Raw genomic sequence first — 14,448 nt, 5'->3', positions numbered from 1 at the left:
AAAAGATTTCAGGGGTGCATGCCACAACTAACGAAATTAAAGATTAGAAAAATAACTCAATGAATTGGCTTTGAAACTAGAGAAAATGAACTTTGAATTATTTTGGATTTATAAAAGCAGCTCTTCCTTGAAGCATTAATTTAACTGTAATATATTCAGGTATAAGAAGCCAGATCTGAGGAGTATTCGTGTTTTTATTCTCTGGAGATCATATATTTGATTTTTTTGAAAATACGTAAGTAGGCACAATGCCTAAGTGGGCAAAGCACATATGTAGGCAATTTCCACCCCGCCTCAAAAGTTCATGTAAGTTGGAAACATTTAAAACAAAATTCAACCTCACTGGTAACTACATAAACGAGTCAAGTTTTGTGTCACTGTGTTTAAAGAGAATACCCAGTATGGAAAAGGTCTGGCTAAAAAATAAACGTAAAGGTACAAAACTGCTCAGACATACAGTAGAGGCAGGACCTAAGGACGAGGGTGCGGGAGTCAGAAAGGCATAGGTTCGAATCAGAGCTCTGCCACGTTATATAGTCCAGCGATCCTGCGCGAGCTTCTCAAACCCATGCGTGGCTCAAGTTCCTCATCTGTAACAGGATGAGGGATGGTACCCACCTCCCCTTGTCAGAACTTAAAGAGGCTGGACGCAAGCGGCTCTGCACAGGACCTGGCTAAGAGCAAGACACCGTCACCGCCACCCATGCGCCAGCCCTGGGTGCGCCTCCCCCAAAGAGAGAAAGAACCCAGCTGCTAAGCAGCAGCAGCAGCCTAGCTGGAATTTCCTCATCCTTGCAGAAAAAAAAAGATAAAAAGCTCAGATCCCGATGCTCCCTCTTTAACGATGATTTTTTTTTTTTTTTTTTTTTTAATTTTATGGCTGTGTTGGGTCTTCGTTTCTGTGCGAGGGCTTTCTCTAGTTGCGGCAAGCGGGGGCCACTCTTCATCGCGGTGCGCGGGCCTCTCACTATCGCGGCCTCTCTTGTTGCGGAGCACAGGCTCCAGACGCGCAGGCTCAGTAGTTGTGGCTCACGGGCCCAGTTGCTCCGTGGCATGTGGGATCTTCCCAGACCAGGGCTCGAACCCGTGTCCCCTGCATTGGCAGGCAGACTCCCAACCACCGCGCCACCAGGGAAGCCCCTTTAAGGATGATTTTAAACTGCAGGTGTCTGACCAGGGACCTCCACTTCAATTCAAAAGGAGGGAAGGCACTGAGGACAAGGTAAAAGTTGAGATGGGAGCGAGGAGCGAGCAGGGCAGTGACCAGAGAACCCGAAGAAACTGCCAGCATCACAAGAATGTAAGTCTACTCTGCTCTGCTCTCCGAGCAACCAGAGACACTGGTGTGTGGGCAATGTGGTCCCGTGCCCACACTTCTGCTGCTGGCCCAGCTCAGCCAGAGGCAGTCAAGACCCTGGGCTTCACTAACAGCCAGGAGGAGGAGCACCCAGTATTCCTCCCTAAGGGCGAGTCACTGGATGGTTTGCACACTCGGCTTCCTCGGAGCAGGGGAAGGAGGGCTGTGGGGCTGCAGGTCCTCTCTGCCCAGGGGACAGTGCATGTGGGATGCCATCTATTGGGCATTTGGGGAAAACGAGGCTCTAGAGGACAGCTGGCTGAGTGTGTAAAGGTTCTTTGATCCCTGACTGCCCTCCTGGGTGGGGTCTGACCCCAAAATACCCATCGGTTCCAGCACAAGTTTCCAAAATATGCTACTGAGTGGACGAGTGACGGCTTTATCCCACCACGGCCATCTCTCAGGAGAGGGCTCTTCCCAGCACAAGCCACTGTCCCTTGGTGGGGAAGGGAGACAAAGGTAGGGGGAAATAAACTATGAAAGAGGAAACGCAGACCCATTTGGAGATTTCAAAGAAGATCCAACCTGTGGATCAAAAAGCTGAAATGTACCTGCTATCTCCATATGGAATAACTCCTCGAAATGCTGTCAAGGCTTCCCAATCCTGGCAGCCTATATCATTACAGGGTCCATGCTGCCCTCCCTTCCAACTCTGTCTCATTACACTGGCCCTCCAACCGCGCAATTTCCAAACTCACTGATGTCTCTCAGCACCTCAGCTTCTACGCACACTGCTCTTTCCCTCGTGACCCTCAGCTAATTCCTCCTCAGCCTTTCCATCTCAGCTTAAATGGGATCCTTCCCTCTGCACAAAAACAAGTTCCGACCCCCACAGTATACCCTCATAAAGCCCTGTACCTCGTGGCAGCACCTGGCCAGCTTAATCTGCTTAAAGTCCCTCTTTCCTGATGGACGATAAGCTCCAGGAAGGCAGAGACCACTGTGTTATTAACCCTCTGTATCCCCAGTGCAAGTAGAGGCCAACCAGCTGATGATACTCCAACTTCATCTCCTTCCCCAAGCACTTCAGCCTCCAGCTAAATCCTTCAAAGTTCCTAAACCCCACACCTTTCCTACTACTGCTCTATAAAAATTCAGGCCACCTTTTAAAACTCTGCTCAAAGGCTGCCTTCTCCAGGATATTTTCCCAATCTCCTAGCAATACACATGCCTTTGACCTTCACCCTGGTGGAAAGACTCAGGCTTCACAGCAATACAAACCTACCTTCCAATCAGGCCCTGCCACTGACAAGATGAGTTACCTGAACTGAGGCCTCACGTCCCAAATAATGAAATCTAACTCCTGGGACTGATTAAGAAAAAAACAAAAGAACCTGGCACGCAGCGCACCTGAAATAACGACTCCCTCCATCCACCCCTCCTCAACACCATGTATGATTTGTTGCTTAGTTATTTGTCTTGCCCTTAGATGTAGGCCCCTGGAGGGCATTTCCTTATGTGGGTTCCTAAATGTGAGATCATCAGCATCGCCAAAGCAGCAACTATAACAGCAATCACCTCACGCGTACTGAGTGGTTTAAAGTTTACTGCATATGTTTAGATACTGCCTAACTTCTAGTATGTACAGTGAATCCCACATTTAATTAAATATGTCCATACAGAATACATGTGCAGTAACATATACCTACCTATATATTTGGTATCCCAAAGATTTTAGTGTAGTTTTAAGCTTTAAAATCTCCAAAATTATAAAAGCTACAAACTTACAAAATACACCATTTGGGAGTTTAAGTTTCTTTTTACTTAGTTTACAAATTCTGATTGCAAAAGTTTTCATTTTACATGTTTCAGTCTTTCTGATTAAAAATGTCAAATGTTAAAACTTCCCAAACAGAATTCGGGGAATTTTAAGACATTCCATTCATTTCAGCTACTACAGGAATCCTTTTTTCGGCAAGGTGCTCAGTTTGAAGGCAGTCGCTGGCAGAATCTACACCTGTAGTTCTTTCTCTGCACCCCGAGGACCATGCACGTGGCTGGCAGCTCAGCTGCTGGCACAACTGTCTCCTTGTGGAAGGAAAACACTGGCCCAGCCCAGACTTCACCATGCCAGAGCCACCTTCTGCCTTTGCTTGCTTCCTACCCAGCGCATAACTTGGCTCCATGGGGTAAATGAGACCTGGGAAGTATTTCAGGAATTGTACCTCCTTCCTACCGCTGACAGTCACAGACAGGTACAACCCACACAAATGAGCTCTTCATCGCCCTGTACTTGCAGGATGCTAGTACAGATGACCTCCCCTCCTCAAACCTCTGTTAGTACTATTATTTCACGTTGGGTGGCCTTTAAAAGGCTGAAAATCGGCATCATGCACTAGCTGTCCTGGGTTAAAGCTGCTTATGCGCCAGTCTTCCAGAAGCACGGTTCTCAGCTCAGCCGGGCCATTCTTCAACTGCAGGCTCTCAATGAATTTCAGGAGATAATACTGATTATGGAGATTAATGAATGCAAAGAGATCATAGATGACTTATACATCATAAAGTTATTCCACAACTGCTTTTGTTAGCTAAGGTTTTCAGGCCATACGGTACTTAATGTTTGGAATAACTCATCTAAAAGGCTGAAATTGTGCTTATTAAAATAATCAATAACCTGAAAGAAACAAAAACTCAGTGAATTATTTCCTGTTAGTCTGTCAGATCTGACAACTGAACCACATGCAAATGTAATACTGTGGTGTTTCAGTTGTCTACTGCTGTGTAACAAACCACCCCCAAACATAATGGCTTCAAAGGACAACTGGCACTCAGAATTCGTTAATTCGGCAGAACTAGGAGGAAAGGGCTCAGCTCTGCTCCATGCAGTGTGGCCTGGGGCAGCCTGATGGACCAAGAAGCCACCATGGCTTCACTCACAGGTCAGCTGCCTCAGCTGGGTGGCTGGAATGGCTGGGGGCTGACCAGGCCTCCTCTCCTTTTGTAATCTCTCACCCACCAGGGCCACCCTCTCCAGCAGGGTAGTCAGACATCTTTATACGGCAGCTGCCTTCTAAGAAGATGTTGTGGACTGAATTTATATGTTGAAGTCCTAACCCTCAGTACACTTCAGAATGTGAATGTATTTGGAGACAGTGTCTTGAAAGAGGTAGTTAAGGTTAAATTAGGTCACATGGGTGGGCCTTAATCCAATATGATTGGTGTCCTTATAAGAAAAGGAAGGACCACCAGGGATGGGCACCCACACAGAAAAAGCCACGTTGAGGACACAGCGAGAGACAGCCATCTGCAAGCCAAGGAGAGAGGCCTCAGGAGAAACCCAACATGCCAACAGCTTGATCTTGGACTTCCAGCCTCCAAAACTATGAGAAAATAAGTTTCTGTTGTTTAAGCCACCCAGCCTGTGGTATTTTGTCATGGCAGCCCCAGCAGACTAATATAGAGAACAAAAACAGAAGCTACAACACCCCTTAAGGCAACATCCAAAAGTCACAGACCTCTGTCACAAAGACTGGTCAAAGCAAATCACAAAACTAGCTCAGATGCAAGGGGAGGGGATTCACCTCCTGAGAGAGGTCCAGCACGCTGGCTGTATTTGAAGATGACAGAGGAAGAACGTGGGACTAAGTTAAAACCCTGAGTTCTCTTATCTGACCTCCAACTGGCTGCAAATTCTGTTGGGAAAGTTGGGTAATGTCCACCTCAATACATGGCCTTTAGATATAACTCTTTCATTGAATGGTTTACAGAGTCAAACAATTGAATGCTTATTATGTGAAAATAGTTCAAGAATGTGAAAATAGTTCTCAAGCAGTTTATGTTGAGAAGCATAAACTGCTGACACACATAGTACAGTTATCTGTTCACTCCAATAGCTCTCCTGCATACCCTATACAAAGAGCCATAGAGCAAAACTACAGACTCCATTCTGAATTCTACCCAAGAGCATGTAAAAACAAAAGCACCCAAACCCTAATGCAGTCTCAAGTACCACAGCAAGGACCCAGTCTGTAAGTTTCTGGGATCTAGCAAGAAGCACACTTCTTTGTGTTTGTGGTCCTTGTGCAAAAAGGGCCTTTCCTCAGGGTCATCGATTCATCAATCGAGCGCTCCAGAAAACCCTCACTGCTCACCCATCACAAGTTCTGATTATAATTAGAGCGCTCCACAACTGTGTAGCAGGAAGCACAAGAAGGCCAGGTATGGACCATAAAGGAGGAGGGGCCTCGGAGGCTCCTCGAAGGGACTTGGTAAACAGCCGTTTCATACCAACAGCCTGGAAGCCAAACACACAACTGCCTGCTTTGGTTGGATTCTGCTAAACCAGTACTAATTAGAATGGGAGCACGAAGCTTGAAATAATGATTCTTATCCTAAACACAGAGCAAGAAAAGCAGGGTACGAACGGAGTTAAGTGTTTGCAAGAGAGAAGCATTATGTGGACGGCTGGAAATAAAACCTCAATCGAGAATGACTTGCAGTAGTCTTAAACCTGCTGCTGAAAATACCCCTAATGCATATTTATTAGGTCTGTCATCCAAGAGGCTTGTACCCCCCAGCCGTCGTTAGTCATTAGTAGGCACTAATGACCTCGGCCTTCCGGCACCACCCTAGCGCCCTGCAACGCAGCTCCGAGCAGCTGGTGGAATGGGAACAGACGGCCTGCTTCCCTTCAAGGCAGAACTTTCTGCAGGTGACAAAATGACTGTTAGGTGACTGACAAAAAGAAAAACAAAAGTTAAATCAGGAATATCTGATGTCAGTAAAGTACATGTTTAGTATCGCAGGGAGCCTTTAACTTGGGCCCTTAAGGTTGGGAGGACTGTTTACAAAACTGCAGCTGTGCTACAGAATCAGAATCTGCGTTCCTTCCAAATCGAGAAACAGTCACCGAGCCCCAGAGACACCTCTGAGCTGAGCAGGGCGCTGCAGTGTGCCAGAGAAACCCAACCTCCTAGGCACCTGAAAAGGCGTACCTCGCTCTCCAAGGGGGGTAGAAGTCACCCCTTGTCCTCAAAGGGTAAACTCTTCTCGGAGGGAGGAGCAGATCTTCTCAATGAGCTCTAGTGGAATGCAATTACCACTCTGGGCACGTGGCGAGCAGCAGAATCCCCAGACTGAACCCTGTGTGTGTCTAGGGACGTTAAATGTATGTCCTTCTACTTGTTTGCACTTCTATTTTCCCTTTGGTAAATGGTTTACATACTCTGCCTCCTTAACTAATAGAATACTCGGAATCCTTTGGCCGTAAGAGTGAAACCCAGTCAGGGTGGCTTAAACCGGAAAAAAGTAAATAAAAACTGAAAAAGATGGGGGGCTCTCAGAGGACACAGGGTTACTTTCTCAGAAAAGTTTCCCCTGACTCTCCTGTCTACAAGGGCCCCCACTACCTTATCCCCGGCACTTGACCTGGCTAGTTCCCCCCCCTGCCCCACAATAAACACTCTCTTCCCCTTATCCTGCTTCATCTTCCTCCTGACACTCTCTGAAATTAAATGCTGCATCTACCTGCATGCTGACTCATTTGCACCACCCATCCCTCCCACTGACAGGTGAGCTCCCTGCAGGCGGGGCTGTCTGTCTCACTCCTACTGTAAGCAGCCCAGTGTCTGGGGCAGTGCTGGTCCTCAGTCAGTATTTTTGAGTCCCTGAATGAGTGGCTGGTCACTTGCAACCCCGGACAGTGGGTGCAACTGGATCTCATGAGAGACAGGAACCAGAAACTGGTACCCAGACAGCAGCTGGCTCCCATACGCCCCGGTCCCTCCCCGCCTGGGCTTCTGCTTCCACCCGCGCTGCTGAAGCCCTCTTTGCAGAAGTGCTTTCTCCACTCCAAGTTTCAGAGCTGCAAATCCAGCTACAGTCTCCCACGCCTTTAGGATAAAGTCCCGAATCCTGCTGGACCTGCCCTCCCACCCTCATCTCTCACATTATGTATTCCAACCACTCTCTTCTAGTCTTTCGGGGCTTTTCTCCATTCCTCAAAGGAGCATGTGTGCTCACCTCTGGGTCTTAGAATACTCCTCCTACAGCAATCTTTCCCTCTTCCTCCACCTGGCTATCCCCTTCTCATCCTGGTACATGGTTAGGTGACCCTGTTAATGTGCCCCCCCGTCACAGCTTATACTCTAAACTGCTTTCTATGAAGGATCCACAGCGCCAGAGATGATACCTGTCTTGTTCACCACTACATCCCTTAGCGCCAAGGACAGCATCCGACACGTAGCAGATGCTCAAATATTTGTGGAATAAATAAATGAACTGTGTATTTGTACTAGCTGTTCCCTAAAGGGCTGTGACAAGAATAAGACAGCAATTCACGTGTCTGCCTTGTCTTGCTGTATCCCCCATGCCTGGAAGAGCACAATCCCAATAAATATTTGTTGAATGAATAAATTCCTGGCTTGCCTGATGTAACTCCACCCCTTTCTCTCCCACTTGGGAAAACATAGCAGATGCGAGTGGGTAAAATCACGTTATTAACGGGACATTTTGGAATCATTTGAAAGATCCACACTTTATTACGTGTCATAAATTACCGGCCATGTACCTCAAAACTGATCATCACATATTAAGGTGGCTGAGAACAGCTGATTTAAACAAAGCTAACAAATATGAAGCACTTCCTGCTCTCGTTATTTTTATTTTCCAGAAGATAAAAGTGACAGTAAGCTCAATAAGAACTATTAACAGAATCATTCTTACCCTCGACTGACTTTCTTCTTATAGATTCTGCTCACCCCAGGGGAAACCCTGAGTTAAATCAAAACATGTCAGAAATTCCTTTTCAGTTATTTTTCTCCCATACCAAGGAGCTCCATCAAGAGCTACTGTCTCCACTCCAAAGACAATCTATGGCCCCACCTTGCTGATCCCCACACAACAGACACAAAACCACTGCCTCAATGTGACAATACTGGTCTCCCTCAAATATAGCAACTGGCATGTTTTTGGTTTTTTGGTCTTTTCTGTGTACATGTTTTATCCTTTTGATAAAATATGTTTTGGTAAAGGTGCTGGAACCTGTATCAACCTGGTTTTACTTTTGTTTACCTAAAGCATCCCCAAATATTGATCATATGATGAAATACAACTGAAAACGAAAAGTCCTAATGAAGGTTTCAGGCTTGGTGTGTTAAAGAGAGAAACAAATAAATCTGAGAGAGCCAGACAAGAAACCACACAGACAGCCACATACTCCAAACAAGGCTAAAGTTAGTAAAGGAAAATATAGCAACTCAAAGCCAGTCACACCATGACCCTTAATAGCCTACAGAAGTAGACACTCCATCCACACAAACAGAGCTGAGCTCTACAGATCACCCTACACGCTGAGTGACAGCAAAGATTTTGTTTTATTTTCTTTTTTTTAAGTTCAAAGACCTTTTAGTCTATAAAGGACACTAGTGTTTGATGTCTGGGCCCAAATTAAAGAGGATGATGAGAAAAGTAAAAGTGTTACGATGTATTTTAAGGTTTCTTATTACTACCAGGGGGAGGGGTCAAGGCAAAATGCCAAGGTTAAGACAAAAATGGGCAACTAGAAATCGGAGCTGCTTGTTTCAAAAACTAAAGACCATAAACTCTTCCAGCAACAGTCCTCTGTCTTATCTGATAAAATGCTACACAATCCAAAGGGAAATAGGCACGTACCCCTGACCTTTAGCCGTTTGTAGATCTTGGTCAGTTTCAATTACAATAGTTTTGAGTCATATCTGTAGAAATTCTTAACCCTTTTTTGTGCGAAGGATCCTTTTGGCAGTCTGGTAAAGTATACTGAGCCCTTTTCAGAAAAAAAAAAATTTTTAATAAATTTATTTATTTATTTATTTTTGGCTGCGTTGGGTCTGTTGCTGCGCGTGGGCTTTCTCTAGTTGCGGCGAGCGGGGGCTACTCTTCGTTGCGTTGCACGGGCTTCTCATTGTGGTGGCTTCTCTTGCTGTGGAGCATGGGCTCTAGGCACGTGGGCTTCAGTAGTTGTGGCTCGTGGGCTCAGCTGTTGTGGCTCACGGGCTCTAGAGCGCAGGCTCAGTAGTTGTGGCACACGGGCTTAGTTGCTCCGCGGCATGTGGGATCTTCCCGGACCAGGGGTCAAACCAGTGTCCCCTGCATTGGCAGGAGAATTCTTAACCACTGCGCCACCAGGGAAGTCCAGAAAAATATCTTTAAATGCATAAAATACAATACAAAGGATTAAAAATGGAATCAATCATACTTGGTTATCAAGATAGTTTTAAGTTGTGATACAATAATATATGTACTTCTGGATTAATGTATTAATGAATCTAGCAGCAGGTCTATCTGTTGCCTATACACATAATGGAGTGAAGTGCTAAACCTCAGTTTGAATACAGTAAAAATAAAGATGATTTTCCCCCCATCTAAGTTCAAGGGCTCCCTGGATTCCATCTGTGGACCCTAGGTTAAAAACCTTTGGATGAGAGAGCCAATAAAAATACATTTTGTGAAGCCTCAAATGAAAAAGAAAATCTTGCAAAATGCATTATCCATTCAACTGTGAGGCGAGGGGAACTAAGAGTAAGCAATATTTTTCCAGAAACCATGATGGGCCATTAGTCAGCAAGAGAGCTGCATGCTTTAAATTGAATCCAGAAAGAGATTCGGCTCCCCTCATGCAAGTTACAAAAAAAATTGAAGCTTTGAGGAACTGACTGGACTCTGCTAACAGCACTGCTGGACTCTGCCCTGAAGTGGGGAAACGGTGATCCGGCAGTGTAGTGATCCAGCTCAACTATGCACTTGAACAAATCCCCTTTCTTCCGGGAGCCTCAGTTGCTTCATCAGTAAAATTAAAGAGCTGAATATGTACTATGACCTCTTAGGGCCCTTTCAGTTCTAAAATTTCAGCATCAGATTAACTCTTCCTTATGTTGATTATTTCAGCCCACTGAGCTTAATGTCAAAACATCACTGCCTTCCTTAAACTTGGAACAGAAAGTTTTACCAAATTTTGAACACCCTCATGTACAACCTAACACCAATGTACCAAATATACGTATACCATTACCACTTTAAAAGATGCCTGTTTTGCACATCTCTACTTCCAAAAAAGTAATCACAGCATCAATCTTTTCTGCTATTAAAACACAGTTCCCATTCGAATTCTAACACCATCACCTTAAGAATATACAAAATCAACACATGCTGGGCTACCTAGACTATGTTAACTATATGTTTTCAACATTTCAGCCAATGAACAATATGACAGGGTATGAACCAGAAAGGTCCTTGACAACTACCTAATCCAATCGTATTTCATTATTTCTAAAGAAACAGAGAGAGGGTAAGGGACTAAGCCACTATCACAAAGCCAGTGGGCAAGAAAGGAATTCAATCCAGGTCTCCTGACTGCTAGTTCATCCTCTCCTCACGAACTATACCGAACTGCCTCTCAAATCCTGACACACTTCCCCAACTTTAACATTTTAGCCAGGTTTAAAATGAACAGCGAAAAAGACCTGACAGGTAGACCAGTCCTTTTCTCTGCCTTCCATTACATAATGGACGCAACAAAGAGTTGTGGCTACGCTGCATTCACGGGTTGAAATCATGAAATAATTAAATTCTACCAATCAGCCAAGAAAATGATGACCCTACTTAAATCCTAACTAGCTGGCAATTCTCTTAATATTGTGTAAAGCACGAAAAGACGCAGAAGCATTTATATATGAATATAGACATATACATATATAGCTCCTCAGTCTGCTCTCCAGGACCTCTTCGCAACATTTTACTATGAAATTTAGAAGCGAACAAAAAGGGCTACCACACAACAGTTTTTTATTTTTTAAATGAAAAACGCACTGTATTTTATAAGCAAAAAGCTTCTATCAATATCAATATTGGGCATTTTTAGATCTCAAGGTTAATTTTATCAATAAGAAAATCTACTAGAATTCTCTGCCGTTATTTATGTTCTAGATGATCAGACATGCAAATCTGATAATAATTTTTATTTGATCGTTACTGCTGTTTTAAGAGGGAGGGCCCTGTCTCAAGTCCTAAGGGTAGGATAATGATTAATAAGGGTCTCTTTAAAGTCTACCTACCTTTTCACCATTTCCCCCGCATCCTTCAAATGTGTTCAATATCGCTAGAGAGTCAGAAAACTACTCTCAAAAACAGAAAAAGGCCACAATTCTTCTGAAGTATTAAAAAACCAGATGAGCATCTTCTCAGAACCTGGTCTCAACTCACCTTTCACTTCCTCATAGAGACCTTCCCTGACCTCCCAGCTAAAGAAGCAAGACCTGCCTACAACAGACATTTCCCAAGCTAACCCACTTCTGCTGAGAACTCGGCAGCACCCAAAATTGCCATTTATTATTCCTTTGTTTACATGTTTCCTCCTGTTTATACCTGCCACTCCACACTAAAATGAAACCTCCTTGTTCACTGCTGGAGCCGGCATGCCTAAACAGTGCTGGCACATAGTAGGTGCACAAATAACTGCTGAGTGGCCCAAAGTATTGATGTAAGTGCCAACTCTGTCATACGACGTGTCTCTGGAAAAGCATTCTTAAAGGACAGAGCACATGCAATTGGCAACGCATTTAGATAGTCTACTTCAGAGTAAGCCTGTGATACTAGGACAATCCAGGGTATAAATCCCTTTCAGGGCTTTGGAATGCCCTGCACTTCCAGCTGTGAACACAAAACCCTCTCCAGGCCCATTCACACACTGCTTTCATGAAACATCTCAACAACGATTTCCTCAAAAGGAAATAATGAAATAAAGTCCTGGCCTAAGTTAATCTTTCGTGTCAGGTTCACAATGTTAAACATACTTTGAAGCCAGCCACACAAACAAAACTAAACTGCACAAAATTAGGCTGGGCTGAGATTACATAAAACAAGCTAAACTCTGGCTTTTTTCCTCCCATTCCTCTCTCCTTCCAGTGAACCCTGATATCTGTCTTTTAAGTGCAATTAGATGCAGGTGAGAAAAGTGCTTATCTGCAAACAGCTTCCAAATAGGTAATGAGATTTCCAATGATATTCCACCTAATACCGTAGCAACAAGGTAAGGAGGACTGGACAACTTAGAGCTGAGCTGTGTCTGGAAGCTCCTCTTAAAAATTCTTCTTTTTAAAATTATGTTTAAGTCGGCACTTACTTCAAGGTATTCAGTTATCAAAACACATTTTTCAGAGTGCGCTGAGTTTTTCCATACCCTTGACTCTTCGCATGTGTGCTAAGCCTACCTTTTCAGCACCCATAATGTTAAGAATACAGGTCTTTCAAGAGAGAAGGACAAAAGCGCGGGTTCTCAGGAGTGACAGATCCAAAGGAAAAAATAATCCTTTCTCTTCCAATACTAAACCCAAGTTGCTCCTTCTCCCGAGTTTCCCCGCACTTTCCCCTCCCCACTCCGCTCCCCTTTCACTGCCCACTTTACCCTGCTTTAATCCCGGCGAAGCCTTTCTCCTGGCTTATTAAGGGTAAACAATAGAAATGTCACAAGGAAACTCAGGAAGTAGATGAAGTCTCTAATTGCTGCCGTTTAACGACTGTAGATAATTACTATCTTCAAAATGTGGTTTTCACAAGCGGAGAGGGAGTCGAGGCGGGTGAGGCTGGCGAGCTCCCCGCCGCTGGGAGGACATCTGTGAGGCCGAATCCCAGGACCGAGGGACGAAAGGGATGCGGCCCCGTGCCCGGGAGCCCGGGGTGGGGGGCAGCGGCGTTCCTGCCCACTCCGGGACACTCCCGGCCGAGTCACAGACAGTTCAGTGCCCTCGGGCCGCGGCTGCCCGTGGCGGTCACCATAACAATATGAAAAGCGCTGCCCGCGGACGCCCCCCGCGCGGATCCCACTGCCCGCCGCGGCCGAGCCGGCGGTGCCGCGCCTGGAGTTCCGGGCCCCTGGCTCACAGTAAGCGGGGGCAGAGGGCCCCCGGGGGCCTCTCAGCTTCGCCAAGGTGGGGGGAGGGTGTCCTCGGACACCGCGTGGTGCCTGCGACGGCGGTGCCTCAGCCCTGGCCACTACCCCCGCTACCCAGCCCGGGGCGCGCAGGGAAGTCGAGCCCCTATCCCTGCGGTACCGCCGACGACTTGGTCCCCGAACGCTGAGCCCCGCGGGGCGCGGGGTCGCCCCAGTCCCCGCCGCTGCCGCCGCCCCGGGCTGGCCACGATCCGCCACTTCCTTCGCCACCGTCCTCGGCGCGGATAGCGCATCCCGATGCCCGCCGCAGCGCCCCGCGCGCGCCTCCCCGCCCCCGCCGTCCCAGCCCTCCGAGCCGCTCGCGCCGGCCCAAGCGCCCTGGCGATCCCCACAGAGCCCCCGAGCCACCCCGCTGGCCGTGCTCGGGGATGCGGGCGCGCTACTGCCACCCAGCCCGGAGTGCTCGACGCCCGCCCCCAAGCTCCCCGGGTCGGGGACCCCCGGACTCACCCCAGAACCACCAGCTCCCCGTATTTCACCGGCTCCTTGTTGAGGGCGCAGTGCTCCTCCTGGCCGGGGGAAAACATGGAGCCCTGCTCGGCCGCCGCCGCCGCCGTCGCCTCCGCCGCGACCCCCGCCGAGTCCGCGCCGCCGCTACAATCCCATCCCGAGAAGGGAGTGAGCGCGCCGGGGAAGGGCACGGCGGCGAAGGGGGCGCGGGGCGGCCAATCCCGCGGCTGCTCCGTCGTGGCTGCGCGGCTGCCCTGCCGGGCTCTCCGGAGCTCCGCGCACCGCGGCTGCCCCGAGCCGGACTCGGCAACAAATGGAACCAGGCAGCAGGGGGACCTACCCGCGCCGAGCGCCGGAGCAGCAGCCGCCGCCGAAGCCCCGCGGGAGGGAGGAAGGGAAAGAGCGAGAAAGCTAGGGAGGGGCGGGGGCAGAGGGCGGGGGAGGGGCGGGGGCCGGACCGCTGAGCCGCCCCGCGGGCGCGCGGGCAGGTGGGAGCCGCCCCGCCCTCCGCGAGAAGCCCGGAGCCCCCCCGCCCACCCGGCGCCCCCTCCCCTGGCGCGTGGGGCCGCCCATGTCCCCTCCCCGCCCCCCTCGGGCACCGCGGTGGATCGCCCCGGTGTTATGTAAACATAGAGTAAAAGGGAAAGGAAGTTCTTAAAGGAGCAGCTCTATTTTTTTTTTTTCTCGCTTCCTTTCCCAAACTTAACAGCGCTGGGTC

General features: G+C 47.8%; 1 protein-coding gene across 1 annotated transcript in view; it reads right to left on the bottom strand.

Annotated features, from left to right (window-relative positions):
• PELI2 (pellino E3 ubiquitin protein ligase family member 2) overlaps positions 1-14,123 on the bottom strand; it is a 202,642-nt gene extending 188,519 nt beyond the window's left edge. The window contains exon 1 of the mRNA XM_061180870.1: positions 13,731-14,123. Within this exon, the coding sequence (XP_061036853.1) occupies positions 13,731-13,807 (77 nt within the window). The 5' untranslated portion in view covers positions 13,808-14,123. The remainder of the gene's footprint in view (positions 1-13,730) is intronic.
• Between the last annotated feature and the right edge of the window lie 325 nt (positions 14,124-14,448).

Source organism: Eubalaena glacialis, chromosome 2 (assembly GCF_028564815.1).
Source record: "Eubalaena glacialis isolate mEubGla1 chromosome 2, mEubGla1.1.hap2.+ XY, whole genome shotgun sequence".
In the NCBI taxonomy this organism is placed as follows: domain Eukaryota; kingdom Metazoa; phylum Chordata; class Mammalia; order Artiodactyla; family Balaenidae; genus Eubalaena; species Eubalaena glacialis.
Note: the sequence above shows the minus strand (reverse complement) of the source record. Positions and strands in the feature narration are given on the sequence as shown.